At 46.5% G+C, this 27,225-nt stretch overlaps 2 protein-coding genes across 8 annotated transcripts in view; one reads left to right on the top strand and one right to left on the bottom strand.

Annotated features, from left to right (window-relative positions):
- Positions 1 to 6,013, top strand: part of C3H1orf226 (chromosome 3 C1orf226 homolog) — a 359,296-nt gene extending 353,283 nt beyond the window's left edge. For 3 of the 6 annotated variants that reach the window (XM_027527372.1, XM_027527363.1, XM_027527397.1), the window contains 2 exons: positions 1,452 to 1,761; positions 2,571 to 6,012. In XM_027527372.1, coding sequence (XP_027383173.1) covers positions 1,452 to 1,761; positions 2,571 to 3,066 — 806 coding nt within the window. In that variant the 3' untranslated portion in view covers positions 3,067 to 6,012. Of the gene's footprint in view, positions 1 to 33; positions 1,161 to 1,451; positions 1,762 to 2,570 lie in introns of those variants that run through there. The other 3 variants (XM_027527380.1, XM_027527406.1, XM_027527387.1) reach the window with 3 other exon arrangements.
- A 10,672-nt stretch (positions 6,014 to 16,685) lies between these two features.
- Positions 16,686 to 27,225, bottom strand: part of SH2D1B (SH2 domain containing 1B) — a 29,960-nt gene continuing 19,420 nt past the window's right edge. The window contains exons 2-4 of one of the 2 annotated variants that reach the window (XM_027527342.1): positions 24,953 to 25,016; positions 22,483 to 22,648; positions 16,686 to 20,630 (exon numbers count right to left, since the gene is read on the bottom strand). In XM_027527342.1, coding sequence (XP_027383143.1) covers positions 20,593 to 20,630; positions 22,483 to 22,648; positions 24,953 to 25,016 — 268 coding nt within the window. In that variant the 3' untranslated portion in view covers positions 16,686 to 20,592. The remainder of the gene's footprint in view (positions 20,631 to 22,482; positions 22,649 to 24,952; positions 25,017 to 27,225) is intronic. The other variant, XM_027527349.1, reaches the window with a different exon arrangement.

The following is a 27,225-nucleotide window of genomic DNA, read 5'->3' as shown; positions in this document are numbered from 1 at the left end:
ATTCCTACCTGGAGAATTCCCTGGACAGAGGAGCCTGTGGGCTACAGTCCATGGGGTCACAAAGAGTTGGACACAGCAGAACAGCTAACACTTTCACTTTTTTCAACAGAAGGAAATACACACCCTAATCTCAGTTCCTCTTAGGAAGGCTCAGCAAGAATAGACACTTAGAAGAGGAGCCTGTGACCAAAGGCAACCTCTCCTCCCCACAGGTTGACAAAAGTACCTGGAACGGTTGGGAAGGACAGGAACCTCCAGCCTGCTTGCAAGGTGCTAGCATGGGTCTGGCTGCACTGAGACCTGAGCTGAATTTCCGGGTGGGGAGACGCTGCCCCATGCCAGGGTGTATGGGGCATGAACCTTGAACTCCTGAGAACCCTGAGCTCCAGCCATTCCAGTTACACATCGCAGAGCTGCTGCGGTCTTGGTCTCCACAGTTCTCTATCTGCAAATGGGTTTGGCAGTTCAGGGTATTTATTTTGAGTACCTACTGTGTGCTAGCTGTCAAGGACACAAAGATGAATGAGACATGGCCACTGCCTTGCAGGTACCAACAACTCAGTGGGTCTCCTCTCAGCCCTTTGAGTTAATTAATCCTTCCAGCTGAAGAGGGATCCCTAAGAGGAGTGTCCACAAGGCATATTTAGACAGCAGGCAAGGCAGGGAAGGGAGTGGGACGAGCTCTGAACTTCGGGTGAGAAACCCTGGTTTGTAGTTCCCACAGCACCCGTAACTGGCCTGTGACCTGAGGCCCAGCAGTTCACTGCTCTGAGCCCCGTTTTCCTCCTCCATAGTAAAAGTCTTAACCACACCCCACCTCACTAGGTTGTCCTGAGGATTAAGTGAGCTGGTGTTTGTCAGCTTCCTCGTACTTCCTTGGCACCAAGCACTCATCCGTTTGGTTCACACCATCCCTCCTCAAACAGCTGGTCCGTTCTCCCAGATTCCACACCTGGAGAAGTGAGCATTTTCCGTGGAGAAAGCATGCTACGCGTGTACCTCTTTAGCAGAGAGCCTCCAACCGCAGGCCTCTCGCCCTTCCTCCACCGGCTTCTACCCCAGTACCCGAGTCAGTGCCATGCGCTCACCGCAGCATAAAACTGTACATCTCATCGCTTCATCCTGGTTTCCTTTACTTTAGAAGGCCTGGTGACCCCAAGGTAAGCAGTTAGGCTGGGAGTCAAGGAGGCAGGCTTAAAGGGATAAGTTGGCTTTTTTTTTGTGGCTAGCGTTCATCACTGATTAACCTGGGTGAGGCAGAACTAGAATTTCTGGTCCCACAGCCCATCAAGACAACCGGATTGCAAGGTTCAAGGGTATCTGCTGGCGCGCTCTTGACTCGCGAGGTTACAAAGTTGTGGGTGTGGTGTAAGGAGAAGACCGGCAGTGATAGGGAAAGAAGTACCCGCTCCCCTCCCCTCACCGGCTCTCTCTTTCCTCTTTGTTTGTAGTCGACCACAGCATGTTTGAGAACCTGAACACAGCCCTCACTCCCAAGCTCCAGTCGAGCCGCTCCTTCCCCCACTTGTCCAGGCCAACGGCCCCCAGCGCTGCTGCTCAGGGGTCTGTGGAGCCCGGGGGGCCCGGACTCTGGGTGGGCAGCAGTCAGCACCTCAAGAGCCTGGGCAAAGCGGTGGGGGCCAAAGTGAATGACTTCCTGCGGAGAAAGGAGCCCTCGAGCCTGGGCAGCGTGGGCACAACAGAGGTCAACAAGACCGCAGGGGCCCAACTGGCCGGCGGGGCTGACGGGGATGACGGAAGGTGAGTGCACCACCTATCACCTCCCTGCGGGTCTGTGGACCAGGAAGGGGCTTGCAGAGAAACTGTAGTGTCTCGAGAGGAGAATGACCCTGGGGAAGGGACGTGAGGTGGTCACATGAGAATAGCTGAAGGGTGACGTTTGGGGAAGCCGGCTTCACCGTCCGCCGCCACAGCGGAAGTTCCCGGCATGCGCATCACGTCCCGGCGCTGTGCTGTGCTTCAGCTGCGCTCTGTTACTGACCCTGCCACAGTCCTCCGAGGTAGACGGTATCATTTCCATTTTGCAGACAGTGTAGGTTCAGAGTGGTAACGTGAGGAGCTTAAGGGTACAAAGTTAGTGATCAGCAGAGTTGGATTCAAACCCAGGTATTGTGGAAAGCACGCTTCCCAGGGGGATTCCAACACCCAGCCCCGTGTGAGGAGCCCTGCCCTGACAGTCAGTAGTGGAGAAGCCCATGTTTGGGCAGGTGCGGGGGAAGCCTCCCATTTGGGGCCTTGTTTTAGGCAAGTGCACTTGGAGGGTGGTGATGCAACTTTTGAGAGCTATTGCATAGGTTCTGATGAGATGCAGTTCACCAGTGGGCCCAGTGTTAACTCTGTGCTGCTCTGAAGACCGAGTGAGCATGTGACAGCCCCAAAGCCATTTGCACTCACACTGCTGAGACTCATGCTAAACCAAGGATGAGAGTCCAGAGTGTAAAGCGCCCCCCTGGGTGGGTGAGTGGAAAATGCAGTTGGAGTTAGAGATGCGAGAACACAGCAGGGACTGGTGTCTCGCCAGTCTCAGAGCACTGACATCAACTTTACAGGTCAGCCCTGCAAGAAGCATTCCCTCGGCTGGATCCTCCACCTCCTGCCACCAGGAAGCGAACCCCTCGGGCCCTGAAGACCACCCAGGACATGCTGATTTCGTCACAGCCTGTCCTAAGCAGTCTGGAGTATGGGACAGAGATGTCATCTGGGCAGCCCCAGGTCTCGTCTTCCGCCCAACCCAGCCCAGCCGATGCTTCCCAGCCAGAGGCCACCACAGAGGTGGTGGACAGGGATGACGCTCTGCCCAATGGAGAGGTTTCCGTGTCGGTACCTGATCTCATCCACAAAGACGGCCAGGACGACCCCAAGCTCAAGGTGACTGAGTGCCGAAGGGCCTCCTCCCCTGGCCTCATGGAGAGAAATGGCCTCAAACTCAGCCTGAGCCCCATCAGCCTGGCCGAGTCTCCGGAGGACGGCAGCCCACCTCCACGGGCGCGGACCTCCAGTGTTGACAATGAGGGCCCTCACCCAGACCTGCTGTCCTTTGAGTAGAGCTGCTGAGCTCCCTCCCTCTGCCCTCTCCTCCACCGTGCACCCTGGCTCTGCCCTCTCTCCTGCTGTCTGTCCCCCTTGCACAAGGCATGGCAGAGTGATTCTCCTGGTGATTGCAGGGCCACTGGTCCAAGTGGTTGTATAGTCCAAGAGTCTGTCCATGGAATGGAAAAGTACTCCCTTGGGTGCCATCCCAGCTTCTCTGCATGCTGGCTGCAGCCCTTGGATGTTGGGGCACCTCTGCTCCCATGGTGCCCTGGCTTCCCATGGGCGTGCAGGGCCAGCAGCACAGGATGAAGGCTGTTCTCTTTGCCTGTCTTCCAAATGCCGCCTGCTCTTCTCTTTTCCTCGCCCTCCTGGTTCCTTCCTTCTCCTCCCTGGGTGCCCAGAGGCCTCCTGCCTCAGGGGCAGTCAGGTTGGATGGGGGATGCTGGGTTTGGCTTGGTGACGGGCCCAGACCCAGAAAGCCACACCAGAGCACAGCGCAGCCGCAGCTTTTCCTGGTCACAAGACACTGCAGGCCTCAGGCTGTCCCCTTGCCTCTGCCCACGTGCATGCAGGCTGAGGGAGATGCTTATGCCTGAGACCCTGGGCAGCCTTGTCGCCCAGTGCTCACAGGGGCTTCTCCTCTAGACGGGGAGCATGGTGAGCCCTCCCTGGGGCAGGGCATGGAGCCAGCCGCCGAGGGCACCTGCCCAGTGTGGGAGTGTCCAGAGGCTTTGGGAATGATGGTGCCCAGCTACTCTCGTGCTCCCTGCCCAGAAGGAGGGACCCGGGCTTCCCACGCTGTGCATGAAGACAGGGCTAGGCAGGCCCTTGCAGAAGCAGCAGAGCAAGTTCTGACGTCATTCGGGGGGAGGGCCCGGGAACCTGGCATCCATGGAGCTGGTCCCGAGAGAACACAGAGCAGTAGTGGAGAAGGCCATGGGAAGAGTAGTCATTAGGACTCAGGGCATCTATGGGGCCTCACAGCCTACCGAGATGTAGTTCCAGGCTCTAAGCATGCTAAGTGCAAGGATGAAGGTGAAGAGTGTGAGGACCAAGGTGGAGGGTGTGAGAGGTTGGAGTATGGTGAGAGGCTGGGCAGGCTGCCCTTGAGGAGGGGGCACTCTGCTCTTGGCCTGAAGGCACTCTCTGTGCACCTGCTCTGGGGTCCCTGTGACGGACTGGCAGTTCCCCCAGCTGCACTGGTTCCGCCCTCCTGTGTTAACCCACCTCTGTGTTCCTGTCTCCCACCAGGAGTCCTGTCCTGCTGCTTTCCTGTGGCCAGGAGACCCTGTCAGGGGTTGATCCCAGCCTTGGGGGCCTTTGCAGCAAGAAGAGAACGCGCCTTTTCTTAAGCAGGGTGGCTGGTCCCTGGGAGAAGGCTGAGGGGGCTCGTCCGGCCAGAGCAGGGTCTTCATTCCTCTTCCTGCAATTCCTGCTGCCTCCGTTTCTAGTCATCGCTTGGCTTCCCCTTCTGGGTGCCCCAGAGCTCACTGCCCACTTCCTCTCATCACCCACTTCCTGCTCCCCCCTCAGCACCTCCGTGGACCCGGGAGCCTCGGGGGATCACCAGCGTGCAGGCTGCTCCTGCCCCGTGTGCTCGCGTCTGCAGCCACACGGCCAGGCCTCAGCTCTGCCACGGCCTTGTCTTCTCACAGCAATGCTTTGTCTCCTCTTCCTCAGAAGGGTCCCAGCATCCCAGGCACCTGGCAGGCCATTGTGAAGTGAGCAAGGCTGTTACTGAATTGAGTCGATCCTGCCTTATTCCAGGAACATCACAAGGATGCGATATCTGCCCTCAATGCTCAGAAGTTCTCAGGACTAACATTTTGGGGGCCTGTGAGTTTTCCCATATTGGCTTGGGGTTCTGCACAAAACACACAGCTGGGGGTGGGGAACAGAGCTAAACCCACATGCTGGGAGCTAGCCCCCTTTGATTTGCACTTCCATGCCAGAAGTTCAGTTTGCTTCTGATGAGAAACTTACTGAGTATCTACACTCTGGTCTGCTGCTCTCCCAGGGACCAGCGTGCCTCTGGCCGGGTGGTACTGTAGCCATAGGTACAGTGGTGGCAGGCCAGGGCTGGTTCAAACACCCAGACGCCACTGAGGCCCGGGAGTCAGCACAGGCATCCTGTCAGGCTGTCCCAGGACCATGGACAGGGTGACCCCAGAGTTCCTCAGGCTCGTGTCCAGTGCTGAATGAGGAAGAGGCAGTGGGACCCTGTGTCAGTGTCCAGGTGGCCTCTCTCTGGTCGCCACCTCAGCCATTCTTCTGCAGCAGGGGGTGGGGGAGCTCTCTGAGGCTAAAATCGAGTCCTAAATGCTGCAGAGAGTGCCTAGTACTAGGGGACAAGAGGTTCCCAAAGGCCGACAGGAACAGCAATGTCTATCCTGCCGAGGGCCCTGGCACAGACCAGCTGTCTATGTAAAACCCCACTTGGCTTCCTGTGTCCATCTCAACACCTGACCTTCCTATAACTGCAATATGCTGTCACCCCTGACACACACACACACCCCTCAGGGTGACTCCAGCTTCTCTGGAGGCTTCACCCTGGGGTGGCCCAGTCTGCTCAAGGACAGGGCACCAAGGAGAAATGTCTTCTATGTCCTCAGAAGGAAGTGGGGCCATGGAGTTTTTTCCACATTCTGGTCCCACTCCCCTGTATCCCCATATTCAGCAATAGCTTTACCCTGACAGATGGAAGGTGAGCTTCCAGAACCTGGCAAAAAGGTGGCATATTCATACTCCCCTGGCACAGAGAGAAATGTAATATGTTAACGAATGTGAGTGATGAAGACCTTCTTGTAATCAATCAGCTTTTAAAGAACCAAGAGGTTGGCCCCAGTTTAGGGGAAGAAGAATATTACAGAGCTATTCCGAGTATTTTCTAGAGATTTTATATTTATATTTTTAGTAATTTTCTGGTAGAAAGTATACAATAAAATGGTTTGGTTTGGGTTTGCTGGTTTGGTTTTTTTCTCCTAACCAATGGTGGGTGGTTGGTTTTTCTGAAGGCTGACTTGTTCGCCGGCCTTTTGCTTTGTGAGCCTGGGAGAGGGAGCCATGACAGATCTCTAGCCTGAGACCTTGGGCGGAAATGGTCTCTGGGGATGTGCCCTCGTTTAGTCCCCTAACTGGCTGGGCACCGTGGAAGTCTCCCTCCTCCAAAGTGAACTATGACTACTTCGGGGAACCACATCGTGTGCAGAGGTGCCACCCTCCCCCTCAGAAAGAAGCAGGAAATGAGAGTGGCCACAGGATCATCTACCTGGGGTCCATAACCCTCTCCTACTGAGGTGGGAATGGAGCTGGGTGTGCACACAGACCTTCTTCAGAGAGAGATCAGAGCTGCTATCAGATTCCAAGTCATTAGTAATGTCAGTAAAACACCCAAAGCTGCTGATGTGGGCACTTACCCCAGACTACAGTAGCCCAGATGCTCTTTACTGAGAGAGCATGGCTTAGAGCAGTGCTGGCCTGAAGCCCCCTGGGTACCCCCTGGCTGTCCCCAGACTGAATGACCCAGAGGACTCCCAGCTGAGAACCGACCAGATTTTTAACCTCCTTAAAAGGGACAAAGTGGAGAAAAGATAGGAAGAGGAAGGAAAAGAAGCCATATCCGTAACTAAAGGGGGAGGGATGGGCCCTTTCTGCCTAGCCCTGTCATTCCCACCCCCCCACCCCCACCCCGTGATGAGGCCTGAGACCCCTCCCTGGCTACAATTAAAAAGCATCTCAGGCCTGAGGCTGTCTCCAGTCTTTTCTGCTCTGAATTCCACTCCTGCACTTCCTTCCTCAGAGGAAGAAGACAATGGACCTTCACTCTGCTTGCTCTGCAGAGGGGCTCAGCGTATTGTTCTGGGAAGGTACGAATAACGCAAAAACCAATCCAACATATTCCATACATGGGAAAAAGCATTTTAAATACTTAACAGGAGCAACTTTTTCCTTCAAGTCTAAGCTCCAGTTTGGGTGACCGCTCCCATTGAGTAGCTTCAGGATTGACTTTGGCAGTCACTCAGGTGTGAAATGTGCCTTTTACATGCATTTTCTTTCCCACTATTATGCAAAGCAATTATTTGGGGCTAAGATCAAACATGAAAAATCATAATGTAAAAATAAAAACTTTTTGAGGAAATTTTTAAGTGTGAAAAGGGATGTGAATATGTCATTTTCTTTAATGCTGTGGTCTGAACCTTTGGTCTAGAAGCTGGGGTAAAATGCCCAAGCCTGTTTGTGTACGAAGTGCTGTCTGGGGCACAGTGGTAACACTGGAAAAGAGATCCCTGGTTGTCTCTCATGAGGCCCGCAGTGGACAGAGGAGCCTGGTGGGCTACAGTCCACGGGATCGCAGAGTCAGGCACGACTGAGCGCCCAGGCATGCCCGCCCAGTTGGTGAGGGCACCGTGGAACCTGCCTTCCTGTTACACTTGACAGGCTGTGTTATTAGCATAAGCTGTTAAACAATGGAAGTATGGAGAGGGGGGGAGGTGGCAATTTCAACTGAAAGTGTTTTTCCTCTGCCTGTAGTGATTGCTGAAGGAAATGAACAAATCACAGGTCATCAGGAAACCCACTAAATTCCTGAAGTCTGGTGGGGAATTCCTGTTGGGATTCAGACTTCACGGAATGACTGTAGCTAGTACCAGATTGCACCTCAGATACTGCTCCAAACTCAGAGAGCTGCTTCCTGCTCAATTTGCTCTCAGACTTATTCAGAATCCCTTCATGGTCTGTGAATCCTGGGAGTGTTCTAGAACCATCTGTGCTTCAATACCCTGTCTCGTCTCTATTCTCATCCCCACCAGCACAGGGCTCCCGAGTTTGGTTTGCCACCTGCAGGCAATAGCTCCTTGCCTTTGAGGTTTGGGTCCTCAGGGTTCCCTGGGCCTCACTCAGCATTGCCCCTGCTGTGCCTACCACTCGAGCTCCCCACCCCCCGTTGTGGTGCCCTTCTGAGTGGGAACAAGTAATTAATTCCACACGAAGAAACTCAGCCCTCGTAGAAGAATCCCCACCTCCCCCCTAACCAGCTTCCTAAGTGCAGACAACATTTAATGTCATTCATCTCTCCCAAGGAAATCCACTCTGGAAACCTTCATTTCAGTCGCCAGTGAAGCACCTTCGGGGACTTTCCGCTCCAGGGTGCCCTCCTCCCTGCTGCCGTTTGCACTGGGGCGTGCCATGAAAGCCTGGAGTCCCCTCCTCTGACTTCTCACTAATGAGAAAATTCCTCCGCGTTCGTATCTAGGGTCCGACACCCAGAGACACAAATCCTCTTTGTGTCCAGCTTATCTCCAGCTGCTGCCGTGATAAATAGTGCGGCTCAAGGGAGTCTGGACAAGCTGTACCCACGGAACAAATCACTTGGTTACTGACCACACAGACAGGGAAGCCGGCTAGGGGAAACGTTTAGGGACCAACTCAGACACACCAGGCTACTTTCCCGTGGGAGGTGCCTGAGGAATCTGTCTGTTTGGGATAGGAAACACTGCCAGTGTTTCGCTCTTGGAAAAGGCAAAAAAGAAAAAAGTCACCCAAAGCCAGAAGCCACCTCACAGCAAACTGCAATTTTTGTTTTGCATTTCACCGTTTAACCAGTCTAGCGGTTTCCAGTACTATGGGCTTCGCCACCTTGTGCCTTCAAGTTCCCTCCGTATTTGCCCAGGAACCTCTCTACACTCCTGTTCTTATGCAGCTCCCACCCTTTGAGCTGGTGGGTAAGTACAGCAGGTGGCGCTAGTGGTAAAGAACCGGCCTGCCAATGCAGGAGACACCTAAGAGACGCAGGTTCCATCCCTGGGTCAGGGAGATCCCCTGAGGAGGGCACAGCAACCCATTCCAGGATTCTTGCCTAGAGAATCCCATGGACAGAGGAGCCTGGCGGGCTACAGTCCATAGGGTTGCAAAGAGTGGGACACGACTGAAGAGATAGCATGCACATAAGTACAGCCAAGTGTTCAGCCTGCTCCATGGGCTGACTCATGAACTTACAGCATCTCCCTATGGTTACTGTGGCCTGGTTCCAGTTGGTCCAGGCCACTGCGGGGCCAAGAGAGGGACGGGAACTCCATCAGCCCTGCAACTGCAGCCACAGAATGTACTCCCCCAGCATCCTAAGCCCACAGCCGATGGGCCCACTTGCTGGATAGGAAAACTCAGAACAAGCTTGTTCTACCTTCCAGTCGGTCTCTGAACTTTCCAGTTCAGAGATAACTCTCCAGTCGGTTATCTGGTACACTTGCTCAATTAAAATCCTGGGTTCTCTGTGTCAAGAGCTGTCGGAAAGTCTTTGCAGCAGACCTGGTCCGTTCTCTGGATGCTGGGCCAAGGTGTGGTATTTCTAGGAGCTGGGTCTTTGGGAGAGGCTGTGTAGGACAGCTGGAAGGTGAACCCACTTGTGATAAAGCTGAGGGAGGAGGTTGTGCTCATGGGCAGCAGCCGTGCCCATGCCTTGCCCTACATCCCCCTAATTCTCCAGTCAGCAGTTATACAGGTGGTATAGATGTGACGGGGCTGGGGACTCTGCTGGGACACCCATGGGAGAAGGCGAGCCTGGTTCTCTGTGCTCAGGATCATCCCCAGTCCTGCCCAGCCTAGCTTGCCAGCTTCATCTGCCACTACTGCTTCTATGTCCCAGGGCCCACACTCCAAAACGAGCCTGGTTCTCTGTGCTCAGGATCATCCCCAGTCCTGCCCAGCCTAGCTTGCCAGCTTCATCTGCCACTACTGCTTCTATGTCCCAGGGCCCACACTCCAAACTGCTCGGCATCACTGCCGTGTCTTTGTTCAAGAATGTCCATCCACCTGGGCACTCCCGTCATCCTTTCCCTTTCCTCTGACCTTGCCAGGCTCTGTTAATTCATCCTTCAGATTTCAGCTCAGGCATCCCTTCCGCTGGGATCCCTGCCCAGACACCACCCCCAGCCCATCCTCTGCTCCTGGGTGGCACCCTCTGCCTTTCACCATGCTGGCACTTGCCACATGATGTGAGCAGGAGCTGCCTCCTGCTGGCTCTCTCACAAGTCTCTGAACCCCACCAGGGCAGGCCTTGTCGTCTTCATCTCTAACTCCTTGGTCCCTGGCACAGCACCCCACATGTCACAGGAGCTTGATAAAGATGAGCCTTGAAATGAGCTAAACTCGAAGAACTCGTCTTCTGGTTTGGGAGATTTTATATACATGTGCACACACACACACGGGGCTTCCCAGGTGGCTCGGTGGTGAAGAATCCCCCTGCCAATGCAGGAGACATGGATCCCTGGGTTGGGAAGATCCCCTGGAGAAAGAAATGGCAACCCGCTCCGGTATTATTGTCTGGAGAAGCCGATGGACAGGGAAGCTTGGTGGGCTACAGCCTGCATGGTTGCAGCGTTAGACATGACTTAGTGACAGAGGACACACGCGCGGGCACACACGTAGTCTAGTGCTGAGTGGCGTGGCCTGAGCCAGCCCCACCCCTCTCAGCTCCTCTCAGGGCCTCCCCCTCAGGTGGTTTCTGTCTCTGATGTCCTCTGCAGGGAAGGCTGGAGAGGGGCCATTTTCAAAGTGGAAGTGATGAGTGGACCAGTGTGTCACTCATTTCTCTTCATCCAAAGCCTTCATCAGTTCTGTCCCTGCACCGGTGGCACCTCACCATGCAGCCAGCGGAAGCGGGCACGCACGTCCAGCCTGACGTGAGAAGGGTCACACTCCAGCTCTGGTTTTGCCGCTCCCCCAGCTGATCTCAGGTCCCGTTCTTAAAACTCATACTTTATTATTCTGGGCTTTCTTATTAGTTGATGCTTTATTATATTTCATTCCAGGAATTGTGCTAATCAATTTACATTCATTATCTCATTTGTTTTTCTCAATAGCCCTGCAAGGGAAGTCCTCCTAAGCCTGTTCTTTAGGTATAGACAAAGTCGTACTGCAGTCAAAGAATTCACACACATGATCTCATTAATCCTTGTATCTTGTGAGATAGTTATTTCAGCCCCATTTTATAGATGGGTAAACTGAGATTGGGGCTTCCCCAGTGGCTCAGTGGATAAAAAATCTGCCTGAAGTGCGGGAGAAACAGGAGACGTGGGTTCGATCCCTGGGTCAGGAAGAGTCCCTAGAGAAGGGAATGGCTACCCACTCCCGTCTTCTTACTTGGAAAATCCTGTGGACAGAGGAGCCTGGTGGGCTATGGTCCATGGGTCACAAAGAGTCGGACACTACTGAAAGACTAACACTTTCACTTAGATTGAGGTAATGACTAAGCAGATTGCCTGAGTCTTACAAACTGATAAAAATATAGAGCTAGACCTGCAGGCCCAGGATTTTAGATTCCAGGAGCAGACAGCATCATCACCACATGGTTCTTCTCTGTTTCCATCACACCAGTCTGATAAAATTTTCCCGGAAATGCTCATGGCCCAGAAACATCTTCTTGAGTTGGACCTCCTCCAGGGATGAATGTGATTTCATTAAACACTGAATATTCATGTGGGATGGGAATTTAGAGACCCAGTCATCAAATCCCTCATTTTACAAAGAGAAAACAGCAAGGACTACAGTTTTTCAATATTAACCTGTCCTGGCATGGTCTCTGATTTCCCACAATAACTCTATGCAGGAAGACTTATTAACCCCATTTTCTAGATGAGGCTGGCCAGAGGCTTAGAGAGTTTCAGCAACTTGTCCAAAGTCACTCTACCAGTAAGTGACAGAGCTGATTGGTGCCTCTGGAAAACATCCATTCTGCAGGGTGTTGGTATGAATATGATCTATGAATTGCACTCCAAGCAGGAGTGGAAGAAGTATTTCTATTGCATCTCACATTGCAGACTCAAGGAAGCTTGGCTCATACACTAATCCTGTTACACTGGAGATTAAGCTTTCAAATGAGAGATGAGTATTATGAGCGGAATGTTTGGCCTTTTGTAGCTACCATAGTCCCTCAGCCGGAGAAGGCAATGGCACCCCACTCCAGTACTCTTGCCTGGAAAATCCCATGGATGGAGGAACCTGGAAGGCTGCAGTCCATGGGGTAGCTGAGGGTCGGACACAACTGAGCGACTTCATTTTCACTTTCATGCATTGGAGAAGGAAATGGCAACCCACTCCAGTGTTCTTGCCTAGAGAATCCCAGGGACGGGGGAGCCTGTTGGGCTGCCGTCTATGGGGTCGCACAGAGTCGGACACGACTGAAGAGACTTAGCAGCAGCAGCAGCAGTCCCCCAGCAGTGCTAAAACAACAGAAACGTCAGCTCATTATCTGTTTTCCTGGTGGTTGTCTGACCTCTTGTGGCCGAGTTTAGGCATTGCAGTTTCTGGCAACTAGTTTCTCTAAGCAGCAGCTTTTCATGACAAAAGCATTTATGAGGTAAGTACTATCTCCTTTGGAAAGGCTTGTAAGTTTCCTAAGATCATTCAACAAATAGTATGTGAAAGGATAAATAAAACATTCAACAAATAGTATGTGAAAGGATAAATAAAACAGATGACACCTTTTTTTTTTTTTTTTTTTTTACTAGGAATTCCATAGGGGAGAGAAAATAGAAGGGGAGGAAATCTTTGAAAAAAATTAGAATTCTCCAAAAGTATAGAAAGATTAAAATTTTAATACAATGGCATATAGACCTTCAAACAGGATGAGGAGGAAAAACTCAGACACACTTATAGCAAAATGTAGGGTCAAAAAGAGAAACCACCTTTAAAGTTTCCAGAAAAAAAGATGGGCTGTAAAGGAGTATCAGGTTGACATCAGACATCTCAATAAGAATCCTAGATACAAAAAAATAGTGGCTTAATGTTTGATATTGTTGAAAGAAAAGGACACTAAACCTATATATTCAACTATCATTTGAATGAGTATAAACACTATTTTGAAGTATGTGTGTGTGCTGAGTCGCTCAGCCATGTCCAGCTGTTTGCGACTCCCTGGACTGTAGCTCACCAGGCTCCTCTCTCCATGGAAATTTTCCAGGCAAGAAAACTGGAGTGGGTTTCCACTTCCTACTCCAAGGGATCTTCTCAACCCATTTGCAGGTGGATTTTTTACTGCTGGGTCACACGGGAAGCCCATTATGAAGCATGTAAGACTGCAAAGGCTTACTTCTCAAAGACCATCTTTGAAAATATTCTTGGAGGAAATATTCCAGTAAGAAAAGAAGTGAACTCAGAAGAGTTCCATGTGTTTGTAAATACATAGGAAGTAAGGATGAATAATTGATTAGGCTATGGGTTTTCCAGTGGTCATGTATAGATGTGAGAGTTGGACTGTGAAGAAAGCTGAGTGCCGAAGAATTGATGCTTTTGATCTGTGGTGTTGGAGAAGACTCTTGAGAGTCCCTTGGACTGTAAGGAGATCCAACCAGTCCATTCTAAAGGAGATCAGCCCTGGGATTTCTTTGGAAGGAATGATGCTAAAGCTGAAACTCCAGTACTTTGGCCACCTCATGCGAAGAGTTGACTCACTGGAAAAGACTCTGATGCTGGGAGGGATTGGGGGCAGGAGGAGAAGGGGACGACAGAGGATGAGATGGCTGGATGGCATCACTGACTCGATGGATGTGAGTCTGAGTGAACTCCGGGAGTTGGTGATGGACAGGGAGGCCTGGCGTGCTGCGATTCATGGGGTCACAAAGAGTCGGACACGACTGAGCGACTGAACTGAACTGAACTGAATCTTACTATTACATAGATGGTAAAGGACTCAAAAGGAGTAGATAATAATAATTCAGATTTTAGATCAGAAAATGAGATGGGATTAACAATGGTGACAAAATTATAGAGAAAAGCAAAAATGCTCATTTTCAATAGGCTGTGGATAACTATCACCAAAAAAAATTTTAATAGAGCTTTCCAATAAGCAGGGTTAAAGGAGGAAAAAAAGAAAACAAAATATATAGAAAATGGAAAGAACGGAGTAAGATTTTTCTCTTAGCTCAGGCTTCTGTAACAAAATATTCAATACCATAGGTTGGGTGGGTTAAAGAATGCACATTTTACTAGACTTTCTTGTGGGGTGGGAAATCTGAGGTCAAGGTGCCAGCAGACTCTGGAGAGGACGGCTTCCGGAGGGGCCTCCAGCTGCCTTCCTGCCGTGTCCTCACAGGGCCCTTCCTCGGGGCTTGCAGGCAGAGAGCGAGCTCTGGGGTCTGGTCTTCCTCCTCTTACAAGGGCCCTGAACCTCTTTTAAGGCCACCACCTTACCTAAACCCAGTTACTCCTAATACCATCAGACTGTGGGTCAGAGCTTCAACATTTGCCTTTGGGAGGCCAAAAACATCCAGCCCATGACAGTGGCAGAAATAAATTCAAATAGGACAATTTCTAATAAATATAAGGGTATCAAACTTACCAAACAAAAGGAGAAAAACTTAAATTGGAAAAAAATTAAATCCAATAACATTTGTCTATAGAAGACAGGGTTAACACAAAAGATATGAAAAAACTTAAAAGCAAAGAGATAGAAAATTATATATTAAAAAGTATGGATGAAGAGAAAGTCAAGATAGCAATTTAAGTATGATAAAAAATAGAATTAAAAGCAAAAATTATGAGAAAAAGAGAAACTTCAAAAAAATTAAGATAAAATAGTTATTAAAAATATATACATCTAAAAATATAACCTCAAAATAGCAGAACTATGAAGACATACATATGTCAATATAATATATGTCAATTATTATAATTAGAAAACTAAACTGTTATCGGAGAAGGCAATGGCACCCCACTCCAGTACTCTTGCCTGGAAAATTCCATGGATGGAGGAGCCTGGTGGGCTGCAGTCCATGGGGTCACGAAGAGTTGGACACGACTGAACGACTTCACTTTGACTTTTCACTTTCATGCATTGGAGAAGGAAATGGCAACCCACTCCAGTGTTCTTGCCTGGAGAATCCCAGGGATGGGGGAGCCTGGTGAGCTGCCGTCTGTGGGGTCGCACAGAGTCGGACACGAATGAAGTAACTTAGCAGCAAACTATTATATATTGGGTTAAAATGAGAGACTTTTCTCTCTGATGGATCAAATAGAAGAAAAATAAGAACATCTATGAAAAATAAAAATATTTGTCTTATATGGTCTACAATCTTGAATACATTGGTGGCATTGGTGAAGATAGTGTTAAAATGGATAGAAAAAACAACTCTTTCCTAATGAAATGTTCACAGGATGTTCACATATACCAGGTAATCATCAAAGCCTCAGAAATCAAGTCAAATTATGTTAAATTTAATACAGTATAGTTTGCAATCTATACTTAAGTGAAAACTAAAGTACATGTTTGAAAAAATTACAAACTACTATTCTCTTTGATTAAAAATACCTTGACCTGAACAGCAATAAAAACCATGTTAAAATTTGTGGGGTACAGGTCAAGTAGTACTATGAGATAAATTCATAGCTTTTAAATGTATTTATTACAAAACAATAAGTATTGAAGACAAGCCAGATAAGCTGAAAAATGATGATAAAAGTCAGTGAAATAGAGAATACCAATCTAAAAAACAGTAACAAATTAAAACTAAAAGCTGACTTTAAAAGGACAATTGCTGTGGTACATATACACAATGGAGTATTACTCAGCCATTAAAAAGAATTCATTTGAATCAGTTCTAATGAGGTGGATGAAACTGGAGCCTATTATACAGAGTGAAGTAAGCCAGAAGGAAAAACACCAATACAGTATACTAACGCATATATATGGAATTTAGAAAGATGATAACAATAACCCTGTGTTCGAGACAGCAAAAGAGACACTGATGTATGGAACAGTCTTATGGACTCTGTGGGAGAGGGAGAGGGTGGGAAGATTTGGGAGAATGGCATTGAAACATGTAAAATATCATGTATGAAATGAGATGCCAGTCCGGGTTCGATGCACGATACTGGATGCTTGGGGCTGGTGCACTGGGACGACCTAGAGGGATGCTATGGGGAGGGAGGAGGGAGGAGGGTTCAGGATGGGGAGCACATGTATACCTGTGATGGATTCATTTTGATGTTTGGCAAAACTAATACAATTATGTAAAGTTTAAAAATAAAGTAAAATTTAAAAAAAAAAGGACAATTAAGACGCATAAAATTGATTAGTAAAAAGAGATGCAAATAAAATACAGAGTGAAGAAGAAGATACAATGACGGTCACAATATGTTTTTAAGAATAATAATAGTATTAACTATATGCCAATAATTTAGAAAACTTAGACAAAATTTATAAAATTCCTGGAAAAACAAAGAGCGCCGAATTTGGCAAGATAATTGAATAAACCATTGAGCATTAAAGATACTGTTTTGACCAAAGTGTTTGTTCGGGTGTTTTCATAAAAACCTCAATGAACTTTTCGCTAACCCTATATTTATAGAATAATAAGAGATGCCCTATCCTTCTTTACCAGAACTTCAAACTCAGTTTTATAAGAGTATTAATGAGTTTTCAAACAACACATAGACTTTTCCTTACAAAGCTGTTGTGAAAAAATAGAAAAAATATAAAGACCGCTTCATCCACTCTTCATGGTTAGGATAACCATGATTCAACAAATTATAGTTCTGTTTGGTTTATGAGTTTTAATGCAAAAATCTTAAATGAAATAACTTACTGAATCCAACAGTTTATTAAAAATAATGTAAAATGATCAAGTTAAGCATACAAGCATGGTATAAGTTAAGAATTTAATGTAATTTACCTCTATAATGGAATGAGGATTAAAGGAATGTGGCTATCTCTGTAGATACAGAAGCAAATCACTTAATACATTTCAAAACATTTCTGATAAAACTAAAATAGCCTTCTTAAAGGCTACAACAAACACTGTGCGTAAGTGGAGAAAATGACTAAGCATTTCACACAATATGGGAACAACGCAAGAACGCTCACATTCTGATTCGTATTTAATGTATACTGGAGGTCCTAGCCAATCGAGTAAACATAGAAAATAAATAAAATACATAAGGGTTGAAAGGAAGTAGAACAAAATGCTATCATTTGTAGCTGACAAAATTATTTACATAGAATTTACAGTTTAATTTACAGTAGAATCAACAGATAAACCAGGACATCTAACAAGAGCATAAGCAGTTTGCTACTGTCGTAGTCTATCAGAAACGTAACAAAATATATGACTTAAAGTTATAACAACTAAAAATAGGAATTACCCTAACAGAATATACAGGACTTCCACAGTGAAAATGTATGATTTCATTAAAGACCAAAAAAGCTGGCATAAATATCTAGAGTAGCATGTTTACACATGGGAAAACATCACCAGAATTTCAGTCTCCCCCAAGTGCAAGTTTACTCAAAATTCCAGCAAGATGTTTCAAGAAACTTATTTATTCTAAAATGTTTGTGGAGGAATCAAGGTCCACAAATAGCTAAAATGATTTTAAAAAATGAGTGCTTATCCTAAGAGACAATTACAAAGTCAGAGTATTAGAATAGTTGTGACATAAAGAAGAAACCATAAACCAGAGGAGGGACAATGGATTATTAAGCAGGTATAAATCTGAAAACCACTTCAATAGAGATGGAAAAATACAAAGCTGGATTCTTACCTCTCACCATGGACAAAGGTTAACCCCAGACTCATCCTTTATTCAACAAACACTTATTGAGCATCTGCTAGGAGCGAAGGACTTTTCTAACACTGGATATATGCCACTGAAAAAGGCAAAAGTCCCTGCCATCGTTAAAACCCTTAGTGTAGAAGGTAAAAGTATAATGTAGAAGGTAAAATTATATAATAAAAAGTATATATATATAGACGCTTGGAGTGGGGAAGGGCTTGTAAAACAGGGATCAAAAAGCACAAAGCATAAGGCAAAAAAGCACTTCATGGGCTTGACTGTATCATAATTAAATCTGAGTACACTTTATGACCCACCCTCATAGTCCAGAGGAAGCCTCTTACATGTGCATAAAGAGAGGCTGTTCATTACAGTGATGTTCCTAGGAGCAGGGAGTTGGAACCAACTTAGATGTGTGTCTCTAGAGAGATGAGAAAACAAAATGTGATGGGTGCATGCTGTGGAATACCATGCATGAGTTAGAGGCACTGGGTTAGATGTACACTCAAGAGTAAGGAATAGAACTAATCATAATATTGAGGGGAAAAAAGTAATAACAGAATTGGAGCAATAGCACTATATCATGTGTGTAAATATAAAAGATATATAGTCTCAACCAAATTTGTATATTCTACAAGAGTGCATACATGTAAGTAAAGTGAAAAAAAGTGTTAGTTGCTTAGTCGTGTCTGACTCTCTGTGACCCTGTGGACTGTAGCCCACCAGGCTCCTCCATCCATGGAATTTTCCAGGCAAGAGTACTGGAGTGGGGTGCCATTGCCTCCTCCAGGGGATCTTCCTGATCCAGGGATTGAACCTGGGTCTCCTGAACGTTGCAGGCTGATTCTTTACCATCTGAGCCACCAGGGAAGTCCATCCACACAAGGGCATGTATCAAATAGTGTGGAGCTGGTTCCGTTGGAATGGGAATGAGGGATGAAGGGAAGAAAAATGAATGTGTCTTTTATGGGTGGATAGTGATAATGAGTTAAGAATTAAATAATGTGATTAACTCAACTCTCCGTACCTAAGTCATTTGGACCCCAGAAGACGGAGGACTGTTTGAATGTAGGATAGCTCCAGCAGGCTCCGATTCTTCCTACGTTGAGTTCTTCCTACATGTGGCTAGACTGCCCTCCTGTAAACACGCAGCCGCTGCTCTGAGTTCTTCTGTCTGGCTTCACACCCAGTGAGTCTTCTGCTCCCCCTTTCACAGGACGGCACTGCCAACACTGAAACGGCTGCTGTAGTTTATTGTCTTCCCTCTTCCAGTCCCACATACTCAGATCTTCCAGCTGTTCTTCGTATGACCTGTTCACGGCCTTCTAAATTTCAGGGAACTATGCAACGACATCCACATTGACTATGAAATGTGGCTTGCTTGTTTGAGAAATATGGCTGAAATCCCACCAGGGATCAAGCTCCTTGTAAGGTGCTATGCATAGGTGCTCAGGAAAAAAGGAAATCACTTCTATGAGAGTAATAATGGAAAGGTCTTGAATTAACAATCATATTCTACTTGATTTTGAGATGTATATATAGAGTTCAAACAAATCTTTGCTATCCAGAATGAGTGACCACATTTCATATATATTGATTTATTCAGGAAATTTCCACTGACCATGTTTTCTGTGCCAAGGATTGCTGCAGTCCCAGATAACTGGAACATGTTCTTTGTACCATGCAGAATGAATCAAAGACCCGGAGCCGAACCCTGGGGAGCAGGTTTGCTTCTGGTGTCCTTTACTGAACCATCCATAAGTATGCTTATGTGGCTCCTGCAGTTCCCTTCTTCTCTACTATGGTTTGCTGTGACCTAAGAAGTCAGAATGGCTCATGCTTTTGGGATTCCAACCACAATGTCTGTTCTTGTTTCCCAGAAATCCAAGCTCCTCTCTTTAATAAGGCCAGGGGGGTGAAATGAATCCCTAAGGTTTGAAGATAGATCAGAGAATGGGCATAGCATGTGGTACATTCCACACTAAGCAGGTCTTAATTTAAAATGTGAACTAGGAGAAAAATACAAAGGGCCTTAGAACCAAGCGACAAATCCCTCGGGAATGGGCTCCTAGTCAGTAATGTCTCTAAATGGGGCACGGTTTTGAGCTGCAGGCATTTCTGTGTGCCGTGGAGGATTCACGGGGAGACTCAACCGCACTTTAAAGCCTAGTCAGAAACAGCACCAACCACTTTCACAGCAGCGACGTGGTTCTGCATTGTGACACACCTTCAAAATCCCCACACGTGTCGCAAAGCAGAAGCACGTCGCTGCTGTTAAAGTGGTTAGTGCATAAATGAAACTAGGCAGAATCAAAGAGGAAGTGTCTCCAGGGCAATGTTTAGCAGGGATGGAGATTAGAAAGAAGGTGGGTCGCCCAGGCTGGAGGGAGAGGGTGCATGAGTGGGTCTGGGCTCCCACCATCACCAAGACCAGCACGGGCAGGGGCAGAGAATGTGTTGGCTGTTTTGGGAGTGTGAGATCCAGTACCCATGTCTGTTACTCAGGGGCTCCCCAACGCCACCTGACTCAACCAGCCTCAGCAGAGAGGCCGGGCGTTGGCTGTCCTCTGCCCAGCCACGAAGGAACAGAGGCCTAGAAAGAGGAAGCGGTTTGTCTGCAGTCACATCGTCATGACTGGAACTCAGCCTCCGAAGGAGACAGCAGCACTCTCTTCTCTCCCCTCTGGTCGCCTGGTTGAAAGACGACCAGACGTCAACGGTGTTGTCGTGGTAGCACCTTTAACAAGTCAAGAATAGGTTCAGGCGGTCCTATTCCAAGAAAGAACAGTGGGAGGGAGAATGGGGTTTTGAAGCTCCTCGTTTTGTATGCATGGGAGGCAGGGACTGATTTCTCTGAGGCTGGTGAACAAAACATCTTCAGTCACTCAGACCAGGAGAGTCTAAGTTGTCCCCTAGAGTTTGGTCTTCCAGACCCACACACCTGCAGGAGAAGCAGGACCGCTTCTATAAGTGCTTCATCCAGTCTCCATCCCTTCAAGGCAGGACATCTACATAGTCACTGCCACTGTTCTCTGGGGAGAAAAGGAGACCAGCCGTGAGGCTTCACACCCAGGAGTCACCCTGACCAACACCTCTCGCGGGAAAGAAGCCCTCTGCCCAGGCACAGGGTGGTCTTGATGCCACAACAGAGTGACATCTTCACGGGCTGGGGTACCACAGGGAGCTCTCCTGGCAAAATAGGGGGCCTGTTTATAAGTCAAGTACCAGAGTTTCCAGCACCAGATGCCTCCACTCAACAGCAGAGAACCTATGCCTCCCTGAGGGTGAGAACACCTGAGGCTTGTTCTGAGGTGGCCAAGGGAACGGGGGCGGGGGAGAAGATGAGCAGCTCAGAGGAAGTTCCTTCCGCCTTAATGGCTGAGGATTTGGGAGCTCGTTCTGCCAAGGCTGCCTGAGCTTGGACAACTGGTGTGGTGAGATTCCTGCTCAGCTCTTGGAACGAACTCCAAAGGGTTCTCCTCTTGGGATTTGTGGTTATTTTATTTATCCCTGAGACAAATACTACCGCCACCCTCACCCTGAGCAGCTCATCAGGGTTTGCCTAAGGACTACAGCATGGGTCCATCCCTAGGTTGCTCCTCTGCCCCTCTTTTATTCTTTGTATTTTTATTTCTTTCTGTAAGTTATGGTAGAAAATGGCCATGGGACCACATCTGCAGCTGCAGCTATAGCAAGCAACTCTGTGACGGGCTACACACTCCTCTGCCTGGGGGAGGGAGACAGAAACAATGGGAGAGGAGGGCTGTTTTCTCGTAATTAAAAAACTGTGTTTAGTCCTGGGGAGGTGAGAAGCTTTCTCCGGCAGTCTAAAGGGCAGCTTGGCTGTAGACAGAGTATAATGGGTGTGTGGTGACCGCAGACTTCCTGGAACCCTCTGTCTGTTCCCCTCCTTGCTCCCTGGCTAGCCCTCTGCTCCCATTACATCACCTGCCCACTGAGGACAGAAATCCCTTTAATGGGGCTCTAACCATACATCCCACCTTGAGAAAACAGGGTTAAACTGTAAATGTCTCAGGAAGTCTGAGCTAAATTCGAACTATGTTGTGACTGATGGATACTAGATTCTTTTCTGCGAACAGATTTCAAGGGGTGTACACAAGAGTAGCTGCTTGGGATATGACCTGGATCCTGTGCACTCAGATTTACTGATTCTCTGCACTCTCATTTCCCACCATGGCTTGATAACTCTTAGGATGTATCTGAAATAATTAGTCCCCTGCTCCCTGCTAAGGCACTCCAGTCGTGTCTGACTCCGTGCGACCCTATGGGCTGTAGCCTGCCAGGCTCCTCTGTCCATGGGATTCTCCAGGTAAGAATACTGGAGTGGGTTGTTATGCCCTCCCCCAGGGGATCTTACAGACCTAGGGATCAAACCCACATCTCTTACGTCTCCTGCAACGGCAGGCGGGTTCTTTACCACTAGCACCTGGGGGAAGCCCAGTTTGTCCACTAACACTACATAAATGAATGCTTAGCAAATTTTGAGCAAAATGTAACAGGATGCGGCTTGGAGAAAGAAGTTGAAGCATTTTTCTCATTTGAAAATTCTGCTTTTTGGCCATCTATTCCCAAATATGTGATTGGCACAAGGTCACAGGGTGAGTTTGAAGTTGGCTCACGGAATGCCCAGGGATGACTCTTCTCCCTGGGCTGCCCGAGCACAGAGAGCTCTGTGTGTTTGCCACCACCGGGAGCATGAAGGCACTGCTTCCCAACAAGATAGAAAAATGCTGTTCGCAGGATGAGGCTTTTTTAGAGCTAACACCATAGAAAGGAGCAGTTATCTGTATGGATTCTACCCAGTAGGGCAGTAGTAGAAGTGGGACTAAGGCTCTTGTCTGGCCCCCCTATGAAAGTTTTTACCATAAATACCATCCAACTCTATCTTCGATCTTCTCCATCTCAGGCAGGATCCGGTTCTCTTTATTGGCTTTACAAGGTGAAACATCAGTCCTTGATGTGGCTCTTCAAACTTGGAGATCAGTTCCTTCAGGTTTGGAAAGATCTGTCGTCTAATGCCTTCCGCTGTCTGCAAAAGTGCAGGAAGGAGAGCACTCATCACCACGCAACTATGTGAGAACGCTAACACCTCTCACAACAGTGGTTTCAGGGCTGCCTCTGAGCAGCGAACTGAAAACAGGTGGCTGGCATTTCATGTGTGGGAGCCCACACCACACACAAAACACAGAAACCTTCCCTCTAAAAACAGAGCTCTGGCTTGAACTGCTGTGAGTAGAGAGGATTAACAATCAAGGGTCCCCACCTCAGTCTGCAGTGTTGAGTTCCCATCTATGGCAATCTGGGGGCAGCTCTTGTAGGTACCCTGTAGAGGGTAACCCCTCTAAGAGCTTATGTGAGAGTGTAAGCGACTGATGCAGGTGGACTTCAATGGGAAATGCAATCTCTGTACTTGATGGTGGTCCAGTGGTTAGGAATCAGTGCTGTCACTGCATGGTCCTGGGTTCAATCCCTGATCAAGGAATTAAGATCTTGGGAGCCACATAGCCAAAATATATATATATATATATATATATATATGTATGTATACACAAAAGCCTACATACTTGAATTCAGAATCTCCGTGAGAGGAAAATAAGACCAAAATGTCTGGATTTAAATTGAAAATGGAAATGTCAGCATGATTCAGGTAAAATTATGAACAGTTGTTTTCTGTTTACCAGCTATAAGCAAAGCACAAATTTCTAGTCATTTAAAAAAAAAATAATAATGCTTTCACTTTTTTTTGATGTGGGCCATTTTTAAAGTTTTTATTGGATTTGTTACAATATTGCTCTGTTTTATGTTTTGGTTTTTTGGCCATGAAGCATATGGGATTTTAGTTCCTCAACCAGGGGTCACAGCTGCACCGCTTGAGTTGGAAGGCAATGTCTTAACCACTAGACCTCCTGGGAAGTCCCTCTACTACAATCTTATAGAAATAATTTAAAAACACAAAAATTTCCTCAGCTCTTGTGTAGTTGTGTTTCTTGATGATCACTGTGGTTCCCAGAGGGCCAAGGTGTTGGTCTGCAGAGAGGGGTGGTGATGAGAAAGCTCTGGGACCTGCAGTGTGTTAACCTCTGTGACAGAGACTCAGGCTGAGCTGGAAGTCGGCTCCATGAAAGGCTGTCGCGTCAGCCCAGGGCAGCTTCTAGCACCGGCCCTGATGTAGAGCTGCTTCCCATGAAACGCCCCTGCGTCTGTTAGAAGAGATGTGGATGCTTCTCTGTTTTGTCCAGACAAGAGACAAAATGGGGCATTAAGGAATTATCCAGAATTTCCCAAAATATGCACAATAAAGAAATAAATGTTTTAAAATGAGTTGCTTTAAAAGATTCAAAAATGTTTTTTAAATTTCCATGTATATCCTTCACCCGCACCCCAAAGGTTAACATTTTATTGTATTTGCCTTTCATCCTCTCTTTCTAAATATACAAATGTACATATATTTATCCTTTTTAAAAAAATACATGAAAGTTACTGACATGATATCCCTTTAACCTAAATACTTCCTATTTCCTAAAAAACAAGAATATTACATACCCAGGCTAAAATGAGGAAGTTGATGTGATACTGTTTACTAATCTACAGATCTTATTCAAAAATTTGTCAATTGCCTCAACAATGTCTTTTGTTTCAAAGAAAAAATTATATGTGTGTGTGTGTATCTGGGGATCTCAGGTAGTCACAGTGCATATTAGCATATCAAAGGTTCTGAGAATTCTTGAAGTAAAAGATCTGCTTAACCTTTTTGCAAGTATTCAGAAAGATTATTTCAGGATCCTTATAGTAGTAATTAAAGATTCAATGACATTCATTATACTCTACTTGCTGCCAGAGAAGTAACTTCAAAAGAAAAAAGGTTTTTTTCTGCTTAACGCTCAGTAAACCAGACACATTAATAAAATCCCCAAATTGCCAGTTGACTGATGCTTCCTTTTGTATTTTCATCCAGGTATGGCGCACCCCCCGACCCCCTAAACATTCGGACCTCTGCCAGCCTTCCCTTTCCACCCACTCTGTCATTTAGTCTTCTAATTTGACAGTAGTCTTACATAGAGTTCAGGTTGGTATATTTGACCCCTGGAGGAACTCTGTGCCTCTACACTTCTGAAAACAGCCTTGTTTTTTTTTTTTTTTTTTATAAAAAAAATTGAACCCAACTCTAGTGTGTCTCTATTCTCTTAAAGGAAGACAAGGTTACTTACTGATCTGACTCTAACTCACAGTGCTTCCGTAGAATGCCTCCACATGGCCACATCTCAGAGATGCTTTTAGGTTCTTCTCCCCAGTTTTTGTTGTTTTTGTTCTAGGAGTTCTTATATGTCCTTACCTGTATGTGGAAATACCCATGTTTCTCTTTGAAGATTCGGTATGTGTAGACAAAATTTTTAAACCTGTGGAAAGATGACTCTGTGAATCACAATGTTCTTATATGCAAATCCAGGTAACATCTATCATTGTATGTTATATGCAAAGCCTTTGTCAATCTTGAATCCCAAAAAGAAACTGATCATTTCAAGCCTTCTTATCTGTGGGACTTTGAAAGAGAGGTTTTTTTTAATGGGAATCTTTATTCTGATGGAAGTCTGGGCTGTAGTAAAGGGAATAAGAGAAAATTTACAGTTTTCATTGTCTTGGTATTTCTCTCTAATTTTTTCACTTAGTACTTACTTGATACACTATGCAAAATACCATTGAGCCATTCCTGTGTTGTTTATTAATTGAAATGTCATTGATCTCATTATAGATAGTTAATGTAACTAAAACAGAGAATTAGGGATTATGTGCAAGGAAGTGGTGTATTCTGCTCTTATTCTTCATTGGAACATGAGCCACTAGCTTAGTAATCTATCTAGAATTTAGATAACAGACCCAACTGAGCAATTTCCAGAGCAAAAGATAGCATACATTACCATATTTCTTCGATTCCCAGATGTCATCAATTGTAGAATACTGTATCAATTTAATAAAGGCGTTTGAGGAGAAAAAAATGCATCCCTTAAATGCCTCTATCAGTTGTTACCTATGTTCTGATTCCCAAGAAATATTAAAATGTAAAAAATGAGGATCAAAAACATTAACGTGAGGTTCAAATGATCTGATTCATCGCTCCTCACCCCTTCACTTGCACCACGCCAAGGAATCGGATGACTCATCTTACAACTGAATTGGAAAGGCAGATAGCTATTTACAGCTCATTGCCAATTGTCTGGAGGCTTTAACTGACTTCAAATCCCAGTCCTTTTGTGGTATTTCCTGAGGCCAGAATAAGCTAATGGGTATCTCTGAATCACACAAGCAACAAAACCTTTTACATGAATCCTTGTCTATATGTGACAAATTAAAGTATTCCACTGTTTGGGAAGAGGTCCCACGAATATCTTTTCACAGACATATTATTCAAATCAGGATCCAAACAAGGTTCATACACCGCTTTTGGTTGATCACATGATTTCTTGAAACTCATTTATTAAATGGCCTAAGTTAAATTCTTAAACAAATGACTTTATTTTTAACTAATTGTGGTATTATCCACCTAAGAAAATATTTACTAGAGGAGTTTGAAAGAATAAAACAAAAGGAGGGTCTGTGTTAATTAGTCCAAAAGCCATATACTATTAGGTTAGAAAGACAGACCTTGCTCAGATATAGTCTTACTCATTGCAAAGCACTTTTAATGAAATAACAAACCAAATTGCAGCAAAACTTTAGAAGAAATTGCTTTATTGAACTTGTAATACTAATATGCATTTATTTTGAAATGTTTATCCAAAAAAAAGCACTGTAAGAGATTACAGAGCAGTGAGGTTAGTATCTACTTCATATGGCTGCAATATTATTAGTGTTAGTGTTAGTTGCTCGGTCATGTCCAAGTCTTTGCAACCCCATGGACTGTAGCCCACCAGGCTCCTCTGTCCATGGAATTCTCCAGGAAAGAATACTGGATGTTGCCATTCCTTTATCCAGGGGTTCTTCCTGATCCAGGGATCAAACCCAGGTCTCCTGCACATTGCAGGCAGATTCTTTACCATCTGAGCCATCAAGGAAGCCCACAATATTATTGGGTCAACATAAAAACTTATTTTAATGCCTATTCTAATTATTACTTTATAGATGTCATTTATAAAACTTTAAAAAGATACATGATTTTTCAGCATGCATCTACACTTAAGACAGGTAAAAAGATCCTGCTTCCCTGGGGCCATCTGCCCCCGTCACCATGGTGACAAGGGAGTCGTCTTTATCCTCCAACACTCACAGTCTTCCCTCCACCCTCACCTGGAGTCCATTTAGCTAATCTCATCATGTCCTTTATCCCTGTTCCTAAGTCATTGCAAGAACCCCAGTCTCGCATGTTGTCTATCCCCTTTTTCTAATCCTATAGGGCTTTGTGCAGCCTTATTGTACCCCCTTCTTCCCAGCCATGAAATCCTGCCTTGTGTTCTCTAGTGCTCAAGGTCTGCTGTCATCAAATTCTTCTCTATCTTCAACCTCTTCTCTAATCATCCCTGTCACCCTCTTGCTCCAAGGGACACCTGGACACACTATCTTTGTCCCAGTCAGTTCAGCTCAGTCACTCAGTCGTGTCCGACTCTTTGCGAC

Source organism: Bos indicus x Bos taurus, chromosome 3 (genome assembly GCF_003369695.1).
Source record: "Bos indicus x Bos taurus breed Angus x Brahman F1 hybrid chromosome 3, Bos_hybrid_MaternalHap_v2.0, whole genome shotgun sequence".
NCBI lineage: Eukaryota > Metazoa > Chordata > Mammalia > Artiodactyla > Bovidae > Bos > Bos indicus x Bos taurus.
This window is presented reverse-complemented; position numbering and strand designations above follow the sequence as displayed.